The sequence below is a fragment of the Myotis brandtii genome, unplaced genomic scaffold, assembly GCF_000412655.1.
Source record: "Myotis brandtii unplaced genomic scaffold, ASM41265v1 scaffold6, whole genome shotgun sequence".
In the NCBI taxonomy this organism is placed as follows: Eukaryota; Metazoa; Chordata; class Mammalia; order Chiroptera; family Vespertilionidae; genus Myotis; species Myotis brandtii.
Window position 1 is genome coordinate 111,372 of NW_005370271.1, and position 23,751 is coordinate 135,122.

At 35.5% G+C, this 23,751-nt stretch overlaps 1 protein-coding gene across 1 annotated transcript in view; it reads left to right on the forward strand.

Annotated features, from left to right (window-relative positions):
• RANBP17 (RAN binding protein 17) overlaps positions 1 to 23,751 on the forward strand; it is a 220,837-nt gene that overhangs the window by 36,854 nt on the left and 160,232 nt on the right. The window contains exon 14 of the mRNA XM_014550316.1: positions 2,455 to 2,590. Coding sequence (XP_014405802.1) covers positions 2,455 to 2,590 — 136 coding nt within the window. The remainder of the gene's footprint in view (positions 1 to 2,454; positions 2,591 to 23,751) is intronic.

Here is a 23,751-nt window from a genome sequence, read left to right on the forward strand (position 1 = left end):
TTAAACAGAAATTACACTATTGTTTTGTAAACTAAATACTAATAATACCTAATTCATTTGGAGCTATTATTAGGATTACATCAGTTAATATTTGCTAAATCTTAAAACAATGCCTGGCAAATATTAAGTACTATATTACTAAAAAAACAAACAAACCAACAACTCTCAAAACACTTTCAAAAAAATCAAACATAATATTGGGAACATTTCACCTAGATATGAAATATTCTATACAGACCCTTATTTTGGAAATTTTAGGTTCTCAATTTTTTTTTTATTATAAACTGCCTTACGGTAAGTATTCTTTTAGTTCTATTTTCCCTTCATTCCATACCCATTTCAGCCTTGAAACTGGCTCTTGTCAATGAAATTTGAATACCAATGGAATATAAATATTTTTAGTTTCTCTAAGTTTATTATTGCCAATATTAAATCACTTTAAAATATGAATGGGGGGCATTCTTAAAATGCTTTGGTTAATTTTAAACCAAGTGAACAGTTTGCCTCTATACCATCTTTTAATATAACATTATAGATTTAGTAAAGTGGAAATTAAATATACTATAGTTTGATTTTTTAAAAGTTTTTATCATCAAGTAGAGAAATACCCATTGGCACTATTTTTCTGAGAACTATATAACAGGAAGTAAACAAAAGAGGGTGTATATTTGTCAAGTAGAAAATTTTAATTTTTTCTTTAAGCAGCAAACATATGTAACTTTAAATAAGATTTGTTTTGTGTTTTCTTTAGGAAACAGAGCCTTAGGTGAAGTTTATGGGCGAAGGCTTTTTGAGGGTTGGGAAGAAGGGTTGCCTTTTCAGGGAAGAAAGAGTGAAGGAAAAGGAGATGAGAGAATAAGGGGAAGAAAATAGGACCAATCTTCATTATTCACAGATTTCATATTTGCAAATTTACGTCATTGCTAAAATTTAATTGTACCCCTAATCAACACCCGTGGTGCTATTGTAGTCCTTCTTGGACGTATGCATAGTTGCTAGCTGAGGTTGAACAGATGCTCTGCCTTCTTTTGGCTCCCATGCTGTAAATGTATCCTTTTTTTGCTGTCTACTTAGTGCCATCATTTTTGCATTTTTGTTGCTGGTTTTGTTTTTTGTTGCTGGTTTTGCTATTTAAAATGGCCCCTCCAGCAGAGTGCTGAAGTGCTGGCCAGTTTCTTAGCACAAGAAGGCTGAAATATGCCTTTCACAGAAAAGACGTGTGTTTAGGTGAGCTTCGTTTAGGCAAGTTGTAGTGTTATTGGCTGTGAGTTCAACATTAACGAATCAACAATATACTTAATATTGTTGTCCTTAGCAGAAACACACATAAAACAAGGTATGTGTTGATCAGTTGATGAAAAATATTGTGACCATAGTTCTTCAGGAACCTAATCCTATATTTCCTTTAGGAGTAGTGGTTCAATATTCACTAATTCAGTTTTCATGGCAACTTTGTAGAATATAACTACCATGAATAATGAGAATGAACTGTATAAGGTGGTACATTACACACATGGTGACTGTTTTCCCCAAAGACCATGCGGAACCACTTTGCTTCACGGTGGTTTATGGAGGTTGGGGATGAGGGCTAAGGGAAAGCAGTTTATCTGTTCACTTATATCTGTGTCCCATTTTAATTGGTTGAAGTCTACTCTACTCCGTATTTCTTAGTTGTGTTCTCTGGCCTCTTTGAGAAGTTGCTGGGGAAGTCAGAAGATTCAGCTTGATATTCATAATAAATGTAGATATTTACTTATACCTATGTATATTATTATATACTGGAGGCACGGTGCACGAGATTCGTGCACTTGAGGGGGGTGTCCCTCAGCCCGGCCTGCACCCTCTCTCAGTCCAGGACCCCTCGGGGGATGTCTGCCCCCGGGATTGGGCCTAAGCCAGCAGTCAGACATCCCTCTCGCAGTCTGGGGCTCTCGTAGTGTGGAACCCCTCACTCCTTACCACCCGCCTGCAGCAGAGGCGGGAGAGGCTCCCACTACCGCCACTGCGCTCACCAGCCGTGAGCCCAGCTTCTGGCTGAGCGGTGCTCCCCCTGTGGGGAGCGGTGCTCCTGCATTGAGCGTCTCCCCCCCTGGTGGTCAGTGTGCATCATAGTGACCGGTCATTTTGCCGTTCAGTCGATTTGCATATTAGGCTTTTATTATATAGGATTTGTATATGTCATGTATTTATAACTTTTTGTAAAATAAAAACATACGTCTATAGGTTTGTATGCTTGTATGTGTATAGGTATATGTGTCTTAAGGAAAAATATTAGAAATTGTAGTCTCTCTTAGTAGTAGGATTTTAGATGATTTAAAAAAAATTTTTTATAAGTTTTTGTGTTTTTTCACTTTTTACAGTAATTATATATTGTATTACATTGACAGTAAATGTTTTAATGTTATTTCTCTTAAGAATTTTTACTGAAGCTTTATTTCTTTCCTTCATGAAAAGCGTTTTTCAGCTTATATCGTTAATGGATACCGGATTGCCTCAGAGTTCTAATGAGAAAATAGAGCTTGCAATTCTGTGGTTCTTGGATCAGTTTCGTAAAACATATGTTGGTGACCAACTTCAAAGAACCTCAAAGGTAGGTTTTTACTAGAGATTAAAAATTTTTTTTTGAAGATAAAGAAAGATGTTCACATATAACAGCTTTGAGCTGAATGATATAGTTGGGCAATTTGTACATAAGAAATTTAATTGATCAATTGAAATCAATTGACTAATATTGAAAGCAATGTGAGATTAATTTGCTCATTGTATGCCTGGATTTACCATTTTCTTTAAAGATTGATTGACAGAGTTAGTGAATGTTTTTTATGTGGCTAGTCATTAAATAGTTAAGATTGTTTTAAAGACCTTAATGGATTTTGCCTTATAGTATTGTATTTCAAGGTTTAAAACATAAGATTTACTCTTTTAGTAGTTTGGTTTTTTTTCTGGACACTTATTTATTTATGGGATTTCCAGTGTAGTTTTTGCTCATTCCTTGGCATTTTTACATGATAGATTATGACGGCTAGGAGAGTTAGACATGTCTTTGAGAGGCTATAGTTAAGTTACCTTGATGTGGAGAACACTTGTTCTATGACAATTAAAAGTTTAGCATCAAATTGAGATGAATTGATCCTAAGGCATAATGAGGGATTATTGAGAGCATGTATGTGAACCCTAACCAGATATTTAGTAGTGTTTGTGATACTGAGTAAGATCTATGAAGTTTTTTTCTTCCTGGAATAGTAACTCTTTCTAAAACCTCTGTAAGAAGTCCTAAGGATATTTTTATCTTCTTTGGATTTATAGTTTGTATTAGTAATGTGGAAGTATTTCCTATTTGAAAATTCTAGAAAAGGCTTTTTTATATTAACTAAGCTTTTTATTCCCTGAGAAAGTTAGCTTAATCTTCATCAGTTCATTTATGATTTTCTGTTAATAATAGTTGTATAATAGTGTTAAAAAGTGCTTGATTTTGTAAGATCATCTTTTAATTAATTTCAGGTAGTTTTTGGGTTGCTTTTTAAGAAAGAAGATACAGCTTGATGCTTTCTTTGTCAAATACGTTGTGATATTTTATTGCCATTTGTGATTAATGTCAATAAATTTTCTTAGAATTAAGCTGCTCTTGAATGAGACCATTAGGGAGAAAAAAGAGTAGCAAGAAATAAATACGTTAGGTTGACACTAAGACAAATTGGAATTAGAAAAAAATTACATGATTTGAAATTTATACAGGGTGCCTCTTTTAACATCCTAAATGTGTTACTCAGAGGATGAGTGTAAGTTGCATTATGATTAATTGTCTTGTTTTAAATGTACCCGGAGAGTTTCTTATTTTGCTTTTGCAAAGTGGATACTGTTGAAACATTACTAATTCAATATCCATTTGTTCTGGGTCTTAAATCAGAACAGTATAATATGGAGTAGAAAAACTTCAGATGTTGTGTGTAAAATACTTGGAGAGAAATATGTAAAATAAGAGTTGTTGTTTTAGGACAGTGGGACTTGGGAAATACACACATACACACATACTGTTAATATAAAGTAATTGTGGGGAAAATGAATTAAAGAAGATCAGTTTTTCTTTTTTGAAAGAGATTCCACATTAGGAAGAAAAAAACACATCATCAGACTAGTGTTTCTTTTAGTAGAATTAACATTTTTGGTGTATGTGTCTTATCCTGTTTTCAGAAACAGTTTAGGCCTAAGATGATGTTATTTCTAAGGCATTCCTAATGCATAACCCCAAAGTGAAGCCAAAGCTTTGCGCTTTTCTTTTTCTCTGGCTGGTCTGCCAATTTGCCTTAATAGGAACTCTTTTGAGGTCATTAGTATGTGCCATGACACCCCTCTAGGAACTCTTCATGCTCTTTCTGGTCCTTGCAACAAGCCTGAGAGGTTGGTATTGTTCCCATTTACAACTGAAAGAACAGACTGCCTAAAGCATTTATAGTAAGTTCTCTACATACTATTTTTCTGGCATCCAGCTAAGAAAAACTATATGGAAAATATATTTTGGTTGGTGTATTGTTGCATTTCAAATTATGGCAAAAAAGAGGAGAGTGTTAGGTAACAGTAAGTGAATAATGTTTAGTTTAGTGTGCACTTATTTCATACCAGGAACTTTATTAAACACTCATAAGCATTATTTCATTTAATTGGATTATAGAGTATGACTTACAAGGTTCTCCCAATATCTCTTCTACATGTCACCAGTCTCATGCCTCAGGACTCCGTACTTGGACTGCATACTTTATGTGTGCTAACTTTTCTCAGCTCCTGGAGCAGTCTGTGTTCTCTGTCAATTCTGGGCCTTTGAACATGCTTCTTCTGCCTAGGACCTATTTCTTTTAAACCCAGCTTCTCTCTGCCTTACTCCTCCTACTTTCACATTAAACACATGCTGTAGGATGCTCTTCTTAACTTAAACTCTGGGAGAATTTCTTTTCTCTGTGTTTTTTAGCACCCCATGTTTCCTATTTATATATTACTTTACATTGTAATTACATATGTTAGTAAAACATGTGGACTATAATTTGGGTTAGGACTGTTTCTGCCTTTTTTATTGTCATCACCTCCAAGTGCCTGTCATATTGCTTGTATGCTTTCTACTACATAGTGGTTGAATATATGTATTTAATAGAACTCCATAGGAAGTGGCTCTCGACCTCATATATAATACTTTCATGTAATAAGGGTAATAAAGGAAAATGATGCTGGCTTCATTGAAATTATTTGGCAATTTTAAATGAGGTGTACTGTTAAGCATCTTGAATTTTTGTAAAATCCTGCATATGCAAAGTAATATTATTTATAGAAATAAGTGTTTCAGAAAACAGGTGGAATCATTGCAGAGTCCTATTTGATGTGTAGAAGTATGTCCTATAAGTGAGAAAGAAGAATCATCAATAGTAGATGTAGGCATTTATTTAATGGTTAATCTGTGCCAAAGACTTTGCACAGCATTTGACAAGCATTTAATTTTATCTCACAAAATTCTATGAAAATAGTTCTTTTTATTAACACCCACCCACCTCTTTTTACGTATATGGGAACTGAGTCTTGGAATGGTTAAATGTGTTGAACTGGATTTGAACCCAGGAGCAGTTTGTGGAAGTTTGAACAGCTGGGGATGAGAATGAGACACTGGACCGAAAATGCTCTCAGACATTCCTCAACTCTTGCTATTATAACACTGTGAGCCAAGCTTGAAACTCCAGAGCAGGAGGTCAGTGGAACGCATTTAGGGGCAAGAAACTCATTTGAGAGAGTTCTTCACGTACAAATGTGTGGATCTCCAATTTAAAAATCAGTCTCTTTTATGGATCTACAGTGACGTTTACTGGATGACAAGCCCTGTTGTGAACAGAGTCACTCTTTAGTGTCTCAGTCTAAGAATTGGACAGACAGCTGCCAGTTGGCAGCATTAGAAGAAAGCCAATTGTATGAAAATCAAACAGAAACTAGGATATTGGCGCAAAACCAAACGATATGTATTGCAACCGTAAAACAAGAACAAGCATAGAGACCAATCAGTTTAAACGGGAACAGGTGGGAGATCATTGGTTTTTCTTTTCTTTTTTGTAAAGGAACCTGAGGAGCTGAGGTTTTACAGATCTGGAATAGAGTTCATGGGTCAGGTGCAACAGGTAGAAACATAGAAAACTCAGGTAAATTAAGTGAATCAAACTAAATGTTTGTACAAGAAAGGAAATCCAACTATAATAGAATTGTGTAGCTTAGTTATACATGATAGGTACATTGTCACAAATATATTAGGGAGTCAAAAGATAATGTCTAAAATTCAAAATTCAAGAAATAGCTGTATCAGCATGTTATTTAGAAGAATGGATCAAAATAGTGAAAGAAATAGCTAAAAATTTAAAAGAGTTTAAAAGTGGGTTTACTGAGTATTAGAATCAGACGTGTAGAGGAGTATGTCAGAGGATGGCAGGCTTTTCATTGTTACTGTGTGATTTTTATATGATGCATATGTAAAATTTTATAGAAATACAAATTAATTTGAACAATTATAATATTTTCTACATGCAGTGATAATGGTAAGCACATGGTATCATGGGAGCACAGAGCACATGAGTCTATAGCTGATGTATGGAAAAGGGTTTGTTAAGAGGGTGAAGTCTGGGAAAGGAGCCGCATGGCAATCATGCAGACTCCTTGAATCTAGAGCCCAGAAGTCTAGGTGGAAGGTGGAAGGGGTAGCAAAATCAGGCCTCTGCACACTGACCAGTTTGTCCTCCAACTGTGTGTATTATTTCTGAGCTGCATCAATAATCTGTTCTGGAGTTCAGTAACAGTGCAATTATGGTAATCCAGCATGCTCTTGGAATAAAATGTACTAATCCAAAGTGTAGCTAATTGGTAAACTGTATATATAAATAGGTCACCCATTTAAAATATTAGGATACAACTTAAAACACTAAAACTCTACTAAATATAATAGAACTAGTGGCCCGGTGCACGAATTGGTGCACGTTAAAAGGAAATTAATTAGAAGAAATATTTTAATATCGCTATTCGTCCCTTTGAATAGTTAGAAGTGTTAACCAAATTCACGAGCGACAATGACAGATGGAAACACACGTGCATTTGGCGCCAGCAAGAGCTTTATATGTATCGCACATGTGTAAGTCAACTTAGCCTTTTATAGATATAGAATAAACTTGCTTAATTAGACCTGCTTTCTGATTTAGCTAAACTTTTTCCAGCCCAGTGAAGCACCCCAACTTCTCTTTCAAGTAATTGTCAGCAACACAGCAGTAAATATCAACACAAAGCAGATTATTATTGTAGATCACGCAGGGAGAACAAAGGGTAAAATATTTAACTGCAGCAGTGTCTGACTATATTCTGCACAGTGAGAAAACAAACCTGAAGTCATTTTCAAGTTCCACCATTTCTTACTTCTTTTCAGTTGGGTCAAGTTTCTAAGCTTTCTAAATCTCCGTTTTCTGGCTAATGAAAAGAAAATGGGATTCCACCAGGTCTCCTATCTACCACTCCAGGACTTCTATGAGGATCAAATGAGGCACGGGAAAATGCTTCCCAGACATTTGGTTAGTGTAAAATGTTTCCACCTGGTTATAAAGCAAGTCATGTTCCTGGGCTGCAGAAACTGCAAAGGAGGCTAGTCACTAGGGAGAGGAAGCCGGGTGTTGCTACGTGACGGCATTACCTGGCACCCACAGTGACCGTTTCTGGGCTGGGCTGGGCTGTGGGCCGCATTTTGCACCATGGTGCCTGGGCAGCGTCGGCTGCTATTTGGTGAGGTTTAGCTCCAGGGTGGTGGCAGGGCCTGTGTCCCACTTGGGGCAAGCCAAGTGTTGCTTTGTGGGCGCCAGGTCCGCGGTGCCAGTGTTCATTATGGCAGCTCCTACTTTGAGCGTCTGCCCCCTGGTGGTCACTGCATGTCATAGCGACTGTTCGGACTGTCGGACACTTAGCATATTAGCCTTTTATATATATAGATCTTTTTTAGGGTATATCAAAGTGTTTGCAGTATTTTTTTTTTCTTTTTGTATTCATCAATTATTCTCTGATAAATATTACTAGTGCTTTATTTTTTTATTATTTTACTTATTTTTAAAGAATATGTTTTTATTGATTTCAGAAAGGAAGGGAGAGAGAGATAGAAACATCAGTGATGAGAGAGAATCATTGATTGCCTCCTGCACGTCCTCTACTAGGGATTGAGCCTGAAACCTGAGCATGTGCCCTGACCGGGAATGGAACCATGACCTCCTGGTTCCTGGATGGCCGCTCAACCACTGAGCCATGCCCACTGGACAATATTGCTAGTGCTTTCTTTCATCTCATATAGAAGATGCCACTGTGTACCAAAATATTAATTGTTTCAGTTTATTGAGAACTGTTTTAAATATTTACATTTTTAAAATTTGATGTCCAGTTATTTATTGGGGAAAAGTTTGTTTAAATTTTTAATCCAAGTAAAATTAGATTTAAAAATTTTAAATTAAAATAAGGAAGAACTTTTTTTTAGAGACTTTTGTAACTATATATATACTGTGTGTGTGTAGATTATTCCAGATGGCCTTCTTTTTTCCACCCATTGCCCCCTCCACCTAGTTCCCACCCTACCCCAGGCCTTCGCCACCCTATTGTCTGTGTCCATAGGTAATGCACATATGCATATAAGATCTTTGTTTAATCTCTTCTCGCCCCCCTATCCCCCTTACCTCTGAGAATCATCAGTCTGTTCCATTTCCATGCCCCTGATTCTATTTTATTCACCAGTTTATTCTGATCATTAGATTTCTTATTCGTTTATTTTGATTTTTAGATTCAATTGTTGATAAAAATGTATTTGCTGTCATTTTGTTGTTCATATTTTTTATTATTTTCTTTTCTTTCTTCTTCCCCTTCTTAAATAATACCCTTCAACATTTCATATAATACTGGTTTGGTGGTGATGAACTCATTTAGCTTTTTCTTGTCTGTGAATCTGTTTATCTGACCTTCAATTCTAAATGATAGCTTTGCTGGGTAGAGTAATCTTGGTTGCAGGTCCTTGCTATTCATCACTTTGAATATTTCTTGCCACTCTCTTCTGGCCTGCATAGTTTCTGTTGAGAAATCAGCTGACAGTCATATGAGCATTCCCTTGTTGGTAACTAACTGCTTTTCTGTTGCTGCTTTTAAGATTCTCTCTTTGTCTTAGATTCTTTCTTTTAGCCCTTTGCATTTTAATTATGATGTGTCTTGGTGTGGTGCTCTTTGGGTTCCTTTTGTTTGGGACTCTCTGTGCTTCCTGGACTTGTAAGTCTATTTCTTTCACTAGGTAGGGGAAGTTTTCTGTCATTATTTCTTCAAATAGGTTTTCAATATCTGCTCTCTCTTCTTCTGGCACCCCCATAATGCAAATGTTGGTACGATTGAAGTTGTCCCAGAGGCTCCTTACACTATCTTCATATCTTTGAATTCTTTTTTCTTTTTGCTCGTCTGGTTGGGTGTTTTTTGCTTCCTCATATTTCAAACGGTTGATTTAATTCTCAGAATCCTCTACCCTACTGTTGAATCCCTGTATATTATTCTTTATTTCAGTCAGTGTATACTTAATTTCTGACTGGTCCTTTTCCCTTTTTTTTTGGAGGTTTCTTGAAAATTCTTGAGTAACCTTATAACTGTGGTTTTGAAGTCTATATCCAGTAGTTTGCTTTCTTCCATTTCTTCATTTGTGACATGTTTCTTTGTCTCTGCATTTGACTGCTTCCCTGTGTTTGTTTCTGTGTATCGGGTAGAGCTGCTATGTCTCCTTGAGTTAGTAGAGTGGCCTTGTGTAGTAGGTGTTCTATAGGGCCCAGTGGCTCAGCCTCCACAGTCACCTGAGCTGGGAGCTCTAGTTGCACCCCTTTGTGGGCTATGAACACAGTCTTGTTGTGCTTTCTCCTTCCAGTCTCAGTGTGCTTTCTTCATTACTTCTCTAGTTGTAGACTTCATTCCGCTAGCTTTCCAGCAGTTCTGGATGATGGTTGTTTTGTATTTTAGTTGTAATTTTGATATGGTTGTGGGAGGTGGCGAGTACAGGCGTTTACCTACTCTGCCATCTTCGTTGTCTCTCTCAGGAAGAACCCTTTTTAAACACATACACACATACACACGCATATACACACATACACCTCTTGGCTTCTGAATATTTACCAAAGGTTGGAAGATTTGAACTTAGTTCTTAAATACCTTTATTTATTCAAGCCAGTCCTACCATAAACAACAGTGTTGCTTTGTTGGGTTACAAAAATCTCACCATTAAATGAAATTCCAAAAGTTAGTTAAGATGTGGTGTTTTAAGGTCTTGGAATGTATTTTCCTTTAAAAATAGATCCACAAAGAGCTAGTTATTCAATAGCACCGATAAGCTATAGTATTAATAGAAGTTGTCTAAATTTTGGCCTCTTGAACTGAGGCATCAGAAATTGAGAAAGCAAGTTCTCTTTCCCTTTTAGGATTTAAAATTTGAAATGTGCAAGTTGGTCTTAGAGCAGTGATGGCGAACCTATGACACGCGTGTCAGAGGTGACACGCGAACTCATTTTTTTGGTTGATTTTTCTTTGTTGGCATTTAAATAAATAAATAACAAAAATATAAGTCTTTGTTTTACTATGGTTGCAAATATCAAAAAATTTCTATATGTGACACGGCACCAGAGTTAAGTTAGGGTTTTTCAAAATGCTGACACGCCGAGCTCAAAAGGTTCGCCATCACTGTCTTAGAGATTTCTCCTTTCCTCACTCTGTTTTGACTTCCTATCCACCCAGCTACCACCAGAAGGATTTCATCCTTTGAAATGAGCAGTTCTCCTCTTTTCTCAATCACCGCTCTACACACAGCAACAAACACACACACCCTTACAAATTTGCTTTCTTTCCCAATACCTACCATCTGCCAGATGTCAAAAGGAAAGCATTCCAATTAATGTATGAATGAATTCTCCTAGGAAGGATTTGCCTTTTCTAGAGAAGATATGTATTAATGCCAAAGAATTTCAAATGCATAACAAAGTGAAGTAAGTGAAAAATCAGGCATTGTTGAGGTAGCCAGTTAGATCCAGGAACTATCTGCGTTGGGAGTCCACTGCATTTTTAGTTTCCCACTTTTTTTTCTTTCTGAATCTAGTTATTTCTTAAAATTTTCCATATTACCTTTCAGAAGGGTTCTCAAGGCATTGGGAAGTTGTGAAGCCTGAGGGAGTAATTCATAAAAAGGCTGACCAGCATTTAGATTTGCCTAGGATAGTCTGGGTTCACACTTGTCCTGGTATAATTGGTAGTTAATTGCTCTAACTTTCATCCTCAAAAGTGTTCCTATGTGGACAATAAATTATATGGTCACCTTATGTCATGTCTTTATACATAGGATATTGTAGGAATTCATATATGAGAAATGGCTTTGTGAAGGCTAGGCACTTATTCTTTTCTTTTGACTCTCTGGCTCTCCCTATCTGAGAAAAAGCCTTGTTTATAAGCATCATGAACTAGTGATAGATATATAAGCATATTGTAGCCTTGTAATTCTGTGGAATAATGGCGTTTGCATTAAGACAGTAAGTACCCATTGATGTATTTCCAAGTTATTCAAAATAGAAATGGGAATACTTCAACTTTCAAACATTATTTTTGCATATAGTTTTCAGTTGTTTTATGTGATTACTCCACCTGTTATCTACTTTGCTCCTTCTGTTAAGTACACACATGAAGCAGCAGATGGCATTCTCTCCCTGCAATTGTTAGGTTCTCTTGTATAGACTGTTACTAACAGTTACTGGTAAATTGAGTAGGAAAGCACTTGAATAATGAAACAGAAAAACATACTGGAACAGTAACTTCAGTGGACTGCTGAAGTGCAATCCAATGTTGAAATAATGTACTTGCTGCTTTTTTAGGTACTTGGATATATTTCGATTGTTGGCAAAATGTGTCCTTGTACTTGATAACAATTTTAGGGAAAAGCATTTAGGAAATTCAATCACAAGAAAACTGTTTTGTGCACTTTGGTGAAAAATAAATATCAGCTTTAAAACTTTTTAAACAATAAACATTTAAACATTTTTAAATATTTTAGTATAATAAATGTATCATGCAGGTTATAGGGAAAAAGAACCTTAAAAAGTTAAGATTATCTTTTGATGTTTGAGTATGAGAGAATAATGATCAATGACTTTTGGAATTTTCAAGTGTTTTAAAACTTTTTGAAGTTTAACTATATGCTGTTTTCCCATTTACTGTGTGAATGTATTGTAATGTCTCTATGATAGTGTCACTAGAGCTAGGCTAGGTTTCCCTTTTTAGAGAATGGTTAGTGCTTATACTAATAGTCCAAGTTAATGCTTATGTTGCTATATTTTATTGCTAAGGGAGTTGTTCTTTCAATTATATAATATATCTAATATATAAATGATACATATAATACATCAGTATTCAAATAGGCTCTTTCTTAAAAAGATGATTTCTCTGTACCCATTTCCACTTAATTCATATTACATGATAATATACACATTAACTATTTTTCAAAACACATTTTATGCCCCTACTTAGCAGAAAGTTGAACAAAGCAGATAGAAAGCCTACTTATTTTATTTTTAAAATGTTTTTGCTTTATAAATGTATTTGCCAAGTTACACTTCTAAGTATGAACTCCCCAAGTGCATTTAAGGTTGATTCAAGAGCATTAAGTACTAGATTAAGAGGTTTGGAGCAGAAAAACCTAAAGTTAAAATCTTAGCTGCCATTAATAATTGTATGATAATGCAAGAGATATATAGGACTTAAGTGGGAAATATGGGATTATATTTTTAAAACTAACTCATTATTTATCACACTAATTGAAATCCAGTATACCATTATTTGGCATCAGATCTTATGTGACATATATAATTTTATATTTCTCTATATATACCTTTATTACATGCTTATTGTCTCCTTTGTGCCCAGCACTGTGCTAGACTCTGGAATAACACAAAGATAATGATTCTTTGTGATTACTTGATAAAGTGTATGCTTACTGACAATATTTTTATCTATATTTTCTTCTTATTTTTCATTTATTAGTGATTATAAATTCTAAGGCATTTATAAAATTTGATATCTGTGGACAAACTGCGCAAAGTAAAAACTCCATGTACATTCACAGATTATGAATGACATATTTTGGAATTGTTCTCTTGATTAATTTTTTTAAAGTAAGATGGAAGGTAATAATTTCTTCTGGTGGTGATTTGTAAGTTTTTCTGCCTCAGGTATATTTATTTCAGTTTAGCTTCTGATGTTTAAAATTTTTCTAACAATTTAAAGAAATTGTTGGGATAAAAATAAACAAAATATCATGTGATATGTGACTAAAATATATCTTTCAGCACTAAAGAACACTTTTAATTTTAAAAAGTTTTAGTTTTTAAATTTTACAACTCAGAAGTTCCTTTTCTGCCCTCTATTGGTCTTCAGTTTTTCTCAGTCATTGGGTCTTGGGGAAATTATGGCGCAAGACAATCTCCCCCCCGCCCCCCAATCAAAAGGTGAGGCATACAATAATACAATTGCTTCCCTGAGAAAGATTTCCCATAATTTAAATTGTGTCTTCAGTTATCATGTGTATGTATATATGAATGTCTATACACACACACACAGTGTCTACATTTATTTGATAGTTCTTGCTTCTAAGATAATGAAAATTTAAAGAATCTGCTGAATATCCTCATTGACCACTTTGTAAGGTAGAGATGGAAACCTCGTTAATGGAATGTTGGGGTGGAATTTGCTGTCTTAAAAATATTTGAGTTTCTTAAAAGAAGCTCATATATGTAAAAATATGAGCCCTAACTTTGGCATTTCAATGATAGAGGTGTATGTAAATCTTCTACTAAATTTCTACCCAAAATGTGTTCACTTGTGATGCTGGTGCTAAAATTGGTTATCTTATTATTTAGTGTCAATGTAGTGATCAATGGGACTCTCTTACTGCACTCCTGAAAGTATTAACTTTCTTCTGCTCATAATTGCTTTAAGTAGCTTGCTTAAAGGGAGCCAGGATGAGATTGGATCCATCCTACTTCTGCTACAGAAACCCTGACTCAGAATTTGTAAATAACCCAACCCACGTCTTTGTTGCTTTTGCTTCAAGGAATGCTTAACTCCTATTAGATATTGTGATGATCAACTGGAATGATAAGAAAAGTCATTTTAGTTACCAGTGTTTAAATAAATATGTTTGAAATATTTCCAATAGAGGTTTAGGCTTCAAAATACTGATCCTGTAGTGTCATGTTTCCTACAGACTGAATGAGGAGTATTGTGGATTTTTAATCATTTTTTAAAAATGTAAATCATTTATTTAATAATTCTTTAAAAGTTTCCATATTAATTACTTAATCATTTGTGTACTAATACCTTATGCATTTTGGGTAGGGTAAGTGTAAGAAAGTAAACATAAGGTATTATTTCCAAGGCACATTAGTATTTGAAGAATAAGTATGTTTAGCCTTAGAGCAAGTCTGGTACTAGTAGTTAAAACATTTTAATAATATATTTGGGGGTATGATGTATGTGTGTTTATATTTTTCTTCCTCAAAAATAGACTTTGTTGCTAATTCATGTTATCTAAAATTAGGAAAATTTTAACAAGCTAGATGTACTAAAAAATACATATGAATGGTAAGCCAGAATTGAAGGCTACTTAATTAACTTCCACATATATAGTATGATTATAATGATACAAAATAGACAATAAAAAAATGAGTATTAGGAAAAACAGAAGAAATATAAAATGTTAACTTGCTGTCTCTAATTAAAAATGACAGTCAATACTTTTAGTTTTTATAGTATTTTTAGATTTTCCCTACTAGTTATATTATATATATTTGGGAAATCCAGCAAAATCTAATTAAAAGTACTTAACTATGTCCTTCTAACTCTGAATAGCACTGCCTTTGTTCAAGTGATACGTTAGGTAACAATTTAATGTGTGGCATAGTAGGCAGTTTTTTGAATGAATTCATTTAAATGTGTTGTCAAAAATTATTCTCCAATTATACTATATCCTAAGTCTTATAAATTTAGGTCCTACTACACATGGACCGATACAGTGTGCATTTCTAGATTCCTACTGATTTCAGAGAATATTATGTACTTATATTTGTGTTTATCTTATCAAACTAACTACTTCTGGGTTATGTAATGTTAAGCCTCTTTTTGCCATGTGGCAGTAAACTAAACAAATAAAAACTTTAGTAGTATGGATTATAATAGTTAATTTTAATATTCCATCTGGTACATTTTTTTTCTTTCCTATGAAAAGGCTAAAAATATTTTAAGCTTAAACAAAGGGTAAATGAGCAATCTGAATAAGGCTCCTTTACTGTCCTAATGATTAATGATCACTGAACACTTTTGAAAGATTAGCATTTTTCAGAGCTGCTAAAAAATATACTGTTTTATTTAATTACAAGAAAGTAAAGGCTCTTCACACTGACAGGTGGTGGAAATTAGCAGGCAGTTTTGAAATTGTGCTGTGCACAAGAAATTAGATCTCATTTTAATTCTGCTTTTCTCAACTAGCAAATGAGGTTAATGCCATACATATTCAGCTGATATGGATGAAGAAATTGATATAAAGTAGATCAACATAGCTACAGGGCTAGATTAATTTATAGGTAAAGAGGCAGTGATAAATGAAAGTAATGTAGTAGTGGTCACTAAACTCCTCTGCCATGAGGGATTCAATAGCGTTAGTTGCTCATTAAAGGCATTGTCGGGGTGCATCAAATAGAAATTTAAAAAGGAATAGCCAACTAACCCCTAATTATCAAAATACAGAAAATACTAATTATACCTTAATTAGCTTTTCTTTTAATGTACTGAAATTTGTTACTTTTTGTGTGGCACAAATGGATAGTTATATCAACAATAAATAGGTTGTTTTAATAACTTTCTTTTACCTCTGGGAAAACTACACTCCAATTTTTAATATGCAATAATGCTTCTCTCTAGCCTGTAGGAGATGAAAATTATTAAGTAGCTTTATTTTTTTTGAAGATTTTACAGCAGCTTTGGGAAGAATTATTTCACCATGCATCAATTACTTTTAATTGAACTGAATATTTTTCAGATTGTACCAAATGCCTCTCATTTAAGTTTAGCAGTTAGAGTTTAAGAAAGCATCATAATGAGAACTGCATGTAACCTCTGTCATGTGTTATAATAAGATAAGGATGATTATTTATTTTTAATTTTTAAAAAGCAACCCAAGGTATAACTGTAAAGGTTGTCACCTTATTTATTTCTTGTAGGCAATGTTGGAGAATTAGAGGCTCTTTATTTTAGAAACTGCACTGGTAGGTATTTTTCTTCCCTAAAATAAGATAGTTATCCAACAACCCAGTTAAAAAAGGATGCATCTGTTTAGAATCAAAATGCAGTGTTGTAGTGAGAAGCAGCTTGGGCTCTTAATCACACAGACCTCAAGCCTGCTCTGTGTTCTTACTACTCTTGGCAAATCCATTAATTTTTCTTAGTATCAACTGCCTCACCTATCAATGGGAGAGATGCCTTTTACAGAGAATTCTGAGGATTAAATAAGATATGTGACAAGCACCTAGCATAGTATTTAATATGATGCAAATACTCAAAACTGTTGTTATTGATAAGAATAAGAAGATAGGATAAAATTTTTTAACTTATCTCTCTATAAATTTAATGTAATGAGAAAAACCTCCTTGAAAGAATTTCATGTAATCTAAATTTTAGAATATCTAATGGAATTCCTGATCTGTTTTAGAAACCAACTGATTTATCACAGATTGACTTTTTTGTGGAGCATTTGGATACAGTTCATCTTTGGGGCAGATATTTAGTGATTGTAATATTGGCAGATAAACTAAGTTCACGTTTTTTCCTAAAGCCAGGAAATGAGAATTAAAACAAAGCGGTCTGATCCTGAAGCCCCTCTAGAAAAAGAAAAAAGTGTGGCGTCTGACGTGATCAAATCTGTAGTTGGCTCAGAATCTCTATTTTTCTATCCTCTTTTGCTTTTGATACTTATGTTGGATTTGTGTTGCCTCCCTTCTTCCTCTTTTGCTTCTCCTCTACTGTCCTTTTGGGGGGTCATAGTCATGCAGTACACCAGCCAGTAACTAGGTCTGTGACACTAAACCTCTCCAACTTTGTTTTCCTTGACAGTAAAATAAAAGCCTAGTACCTATTGCTCTTTTGACAATGATTTGTATCAGTGTGTTATGCCAGCAGCAGTATGTTGTATCTTTTGTAAAAAAATAAAAACAAAACACAACAACAACCACCACAAAAATCAGATGAGCAATTAAAATAGGCAAAAAGAATGGATCCCCATAAGAGAAGAGAGCTGGAGGAGCATTTTACAACTTATCAAGATATGAGTACTAGTATTACCTTAAAACATAAGCACTGCCAGCTTACTTCTTAGAATTATTAATGCTAACTAGTTAAATATGTGAAAGTGAGTTGTAAAGTTGAAAGCACTGTATGTATCTCCATATTACATGAAAAATGACAGTAGTACCTTTCACCTTTTACAAACTAACCCAGCACAAACAAGCAAACAAACCAGTTAAAACAGTAATTCTAAAGAGAAGGAAAATGAATGGGTTTGTTTCCCTGGAGGGTGTAAAAACAATGGGAGGGAATGTCAGAATGGAAGAAAGGAGATGTGGTTGTTATGGTCATCAGGAGAGGACTTTAAAGGTTACAAACAGTGACTGACAGCAGTGGTCTCAAACTGAGGCCCCAGTTCAGCAGCATTAGTCCGCCTGGAAACCTGTGAGAAATGTAAATTCTCAGGCCTCTGTACCGGACCTACTGGACCTGAAGCTCTGAGGGTGGGCCTGTACTCTGTCTTGTAACAAGCTCTTCAGGTGATTCTGGTGTTCACTCAAGTTTGAGAACCACTGAATTATTTCCTTGAAAAGAGGTGCTCTGTCTTTTTTTAAATCATCATAAAGAACTAAACTTGTTTCTTTGTAGCTCCTTACCCCCACCTTTAACCTGAACGCTTACTGCTTTCTTGCTTTTATTTTAACCTAAGCTCTAGTGAAGGATAGGAGAAAATGGCCACTTGTTCATTACAAAATACTGTACTATAAAGGAATGCATAAGTTAATAGGATTTATGTTCTTTTCCCCAAGCTAAAATGTATATGGTTAAATAGGGTACATATGTAATAAACAACCAGTTATCCTAATCTTATCCCTATTTTTCAACATTTATTTTTACAGTAGAGGCCCAATGCACGAAAATTCGTGCAAGAGTAGGCCTTCCTTTCCCCGGCTGCCAGCTGCCAGCACCAGCTTCCCTCCGGCACCCAGGACCCGGGCTGGCTTCCCCAAGGCCACCCAGGACCCTGTCTGGCTTCCCCCGGGCCGCCCGCAGGCTCCTGGGACTCAGGCTGGCTTCCCTCTGGCCCCAGCTTCATCAGGAAGGACGTCCGGAATGACATCCAGAAGACGTCCAGTCTAATTAGCATATTGCCCTTTTATTATTATAGATTATAAGTAATGCTAAAATGGACATTTTTTCCATAAAGGAATATATTTTATAGATAAAATTATTTTTAAGTCAAATTTCTCCTAATATATTGATTTTTAAAAAAGAAAACTACAATCTGAATTAATACCTTGAACATAGTTCTCAAATGTTATGACATTTAAGTATGTTATATTGCTGGCTATCTATGGACTCATTAGCTATTAAAAATCAACATTAAAAAATGTCTTTCAGGCAATAGCAAGATTAGGTCAGAAGTCACACACTTCTCAGTTTCTAGAATCAGGCTATTTGGGTTTAATTCCCTGTCTCTTATTAGCCTTGTGATTTTGGGCAAACATAATCTCTCTAAGACATTCTTTCCTCACCTGGAAAATAAGAATAATAGTGCCTACCTCTTAGAATGTTTGAGATTAAAAGAGTGCATATTAAATAGTTGGCCCAGTACCTGACACAGTACTCAATTACTGTTAACTGCTATGGTGATGGCGACGATGATGACAATGTGGCTGTCACTTTTCTACTTCAATTTAACCGAACACAGTGTTTTTCGAGTTGCAAAATGTTTGAGCCTGGAAGAGACCACAGATATAATTTAAATGGACTATCCAAGCTGTTTTCACAGGTCACAAGTTTTCAGAAAAGTTAATAGTACTTTAAAAAAAAAGGATTTTTTGGTTAAATAAATTTGGAAAAGCCTATGTACTATATTTCTCTCTTTGAAATTGATAATGCATATTGGCATATTAAGGTTTTAAGAAGGCCCTACCTTAAGTAATTCCTAGCATTTATCAGAATTACTTAACCATAGAAACCTTTTCCATTGGGAATACCTACTTAGGTTTTACAAAATATAGTCTGGGAAATGCCAGCTAGACCAACTGCTTTCTTTTATAGATAAAGATGCATCTCCTTAACCCCATTCCTCAGAAGGTATTGACTTTCACAAGGTCACACGCCTATAATCTCAGTTTGGAACCCAAAGCTCTTCCTAGTTGTGTTCTCTTGTTTTTCTAATCAGGTTTGGACGTAGGGGGAAAAAATGCTTTGAGTAGAAAATGGCGATGACTATTGTATAGGATGGGAGATAATTCTAATACAGTGCATCTCATATGTGCCTAATTGTACGGGAGTTTAGGATACAGGTATGTGGTAGGTTATCATTGCTAGGTTGTAGATCTAGGATTTTCAGACATGGATCTTTATAAAATTGTAAGAGTCTTATGATTCTAAGTGACTTAGAGAAGGAATGTGATCTTTCTACACTGATAAAAAGATTAAAAATAGAGCAGATTCTGTGACAAGAAATGCACATAAAACTCACTTCATATACACTCACACCTCAAAGTCTTGAATGTGTGAGGAAGAATGATACTGGCTTATTTGTTGCCTGCCCTATAACTGTTACCTAAAGCAGGTATAGAGACCTGTCAAAGTATCTGTGGTGTCATTCAGAGCTATACGTTTTCTTCAACCCAACAGATTATCAGCAAGTTATATTAACTTCTTTTTATAAATTAGTAATTTATTAAGTTTAGTTTTTACATTTTGACCACAACTGTTGGATTGACTTTAGGACAGCATGCTTATAATTTTAACTTAAATCTAGGTCTTCTTGTGTCAGAAAACATCTTAAAAATTTCTACATGAGAAGTTTTGGAAAAATATGGATAACATTTGAAGTAATAGTATAGCCATCATAGCTGATACCTATTCAAGCCCTATAAAGACAGTAATAATTCTCAATAAAATAAGAATTAGTTCTGGTATATATTTAAATGTCTGCTTTCAATAAATAAGTCAGCCAATTTCAGGAAGTGAAACAGACATTATTTGGCACAATATATAAACTGTATATTGTCATAAATAAGAATTTTTATTACCTAATGTGGGGATTTTATGTATCCAGGTGAAATGTTTCTGAAATTTGTTATATGCATATCTTCTTTAAGACCTTAAATTTATGACCAAGCTACATTAGCATTTTTTTATCACAAGTTGTCAATAGAATACATTTTCTATGTGTTAAATAGAAGATATAATATCAAAGTTCTTAAAAATGTTCACTTCTCTTGACCCAGTGTTTCATGCCTGGGAGTTTAGCATGAGGAAATAATTTTATTTTTTAAAAAATTTATTGGGGTGACATTCGTTAATAAAACTATATAAGTTTCAGGTGTACAATTCTATAATACATCATGTGTCTCTCAGAGATTCTGGTACAGTAGACCTGGGGCACAACCCATTATTGTAATAAGTTCTCCACCTAATTTTGATGTAGGTGGTCCCTGAATTATAGTTACTTGTCCAAAAATTGTGCCCCCTAGTCCATATACTGGATATACTCCCAAGTGTGACTGATGACATTATAAGTCTTCTCACAGAAGTATTCCTAGATGCTTGACTTAGGCTGCTATTTGTCTGTTTGGCTTAGTGAAGTCCTACTTACCACTCTTATGTTAAATGAGTGCTGGTTGACTAAACAGTTATTTGATAGCTATGTCTTTGGGCCTTTTTTCCCACACTGTTGAAAAACCATATACTAATCCAATATCCGTGTTAAGCTATTTATGGTACATGTTAAGAGCCATAAAAATGTGCATACCCTTTGATCTAGTTATGCCATATGTAGAAATGTATTCATTGGAAATTATGAATCATTGCTTTGATATTTGTAGGTAATAAATTTAGTAAATAAAAATGCATCAGTATGAAATCTGAAGTCACTTGAAAAATTCTTTTATGATGTTAATAGAAAATAGCACATAATATTAAATATGTAATAAGACCCAACTATATAAAAAAAAAGAAACAAAGTGACTTATAGGGAAATGAACCAAATATTCATTTTCTTTATCTCTCATGACAGTTAACAGAGAAATTTAAAATTTTCTTCTACTTCTCTGCATTTTCCAGTATTACAGGGTGGGGCAAAAGTAGGTTTTCAGTTGTTCATATGGAAAATAATACAATAATTAGAAATAATAATAAACTGTGTTTTTCATACTCACAACTATAAACCTACTTTTGCCCTATCCTGTATTTTTATTAAAAGAAACACATTAAAGTAACCATTTTTTTATATCTTCACAATTGACTTGATTATACAGTAGAAGTCTAAGGATTTGCACATTACTTTCCATCATACTTAGTTTTGCCAAATGCATGTGAATTTGCTGTTTGAAATCTTAAGCTATTTATCACTTCTTAGTTCCTCATTGACTTGAGAATTTTATTGTCATATACATACCTTTTGACTATAGCATTTTGACTATAATTTTAAGATTGGAGCAATTGTCATTTCACATAATTAGGAATACTCAGGACATTCTGAAGTTGGACTATTTGTTAGAAGACATAGAAGCCCACCTGTAATCCTTGGGGTTTGGCTTTTTTAAAAAATTATTTCATTCTTAGGCATATCCATGTAAAATTACCAAAATGATTGTGGTTAAGCTATACATTGTCACAGTCTTTAAATGTTGTATGTGTCCATACAGTAAGGAAAATGCATATGCACATTATAATAACACCAGTTCTGAAAGTAGAAGAGGGCTTTGGTAGCAATATTAATTCAGTGTTACACCCTTCTTGTTTAACAGTTTAATAGTCTTGTTGAGGTCCTTGAGGCATTTCAACCACTGCTAATTAAAAATGGACCTGCCAACTCGTCTGTTTTATTGTGCTTTTACTTTTGTCTTAGCTGTCCATCCAGATGCTTTTGCTGATGGGAAATTAAATCATCTATTACAGTTTCAATGGAAAAAAATGTCAGAGGGGTACAGGTCTCAGGCCTGTGGTTTTTAATTTGTATTAAACATTTTTTTAACTTTGAATGGGAAATTTCAGGGTATTTTTGTAACGTGTCATTTGTATTTTTTCTAGAAATGTTCATAAACCTAGATAGAATGTAACATTTTAGGATATTTTATTTTCAAGTTTTTATTTTATATTTATATACTACTAGAGGCCCGGTGCATGAAATTCATGTGTGTGTGTGGGGGGGGTCCCTCAGTCCGACCTGCACCCTCTCCAATCTGGGAGCCCTTGGGGTATGTCCAGCTGCCGGGCCTAAACTGGCAGTTGGACATCCCTCTTGTAATCCAGGACCTCTGGCTCTTAACTGCTCACCTGCCTGCCTGCCCCTGCCTGCCTGATCCCCCTAATTGCCCTCCCCTGCCGGCCTGACCCCCCTAACTGCCCTCCCCTGTCGGCCTGGTCGCCCCTATTAACTTTTTTGACTCATCATTTATAAACTTTTCTTTCCTCCTTATTTCCTACTTCTGTTCCATCATCCTTCTTCCCATCTTTCTCCTACCCTCCTTCCCTCCCCACATTCCTTCTTTCCTTTATCTTTACCCCTGCCCTCCCTCCCCTTTTCCTTCCTTCCCACCTTAATTTTTTTCTTCACTTCCTCCCTCGGACCTGCTTTGTTCCCTCCCCCGTTTCTTCCTTCTTCCCATTCTCCTTTTAAGCACTACCAGCTCCCCTTTAAAACTTTTCTTCCCTCCCTCTTTCTCTCTCATCCTACCTTTCTCATATATTCTTCTCTTCTTACTTCCACTGTTTTAGTATCTATCTACCTGCTTGATTATTCACTATCGTTTATCTTTTTTCTTTTCTGACTCCTACTTTTAAAATCTGTCCCCAGTATACAACAATACTTGATTTTCATTATAGCTCCTACAGTTCACTCAAACATCCTCTTTCCTTCTTAAACTCTGCTCTCTACTGACTTCTTTATAAAGTTCTTCCCTCCCTCCTTCCCTTCTTAAAGCTTCCATTGGAGATGGGGGTGTTAACCCCCAGCCCAGGGCTCAGCCCCGGCCAGGTGTTCACCACCCCCGCTTCCCCGCCTCCCCGCTCCCATTCCGTGCCTGGGACGCCCGGCCCAGCGAGGGTGACTGAGGCCTGCACACCCTGGGTGCTGCTGCTGCGAAGCAGGAGTGCCTCCTCCCAGAAGGCCTCCGACCGTCCTCCACTCTGTCCTGGACCCATGGGTATCTCCCCGCCAAAGGCCGCCACTACCCTCCTCCCCCACCCTCCTCCCGTGTCTGAGTGGGACTCCCCGCTTGGCGCCACCTGTGCCCCGCCCCTCTCCGGGTGCACCTGCTCTGCCCCCACATGGTCGCCACCCCCTCCCATGTGCAGCCCCACGTTTCCTTCCCTTTTCCATTCCTGCGTCTTTTTCTTGTTCCCTTTCTGTAT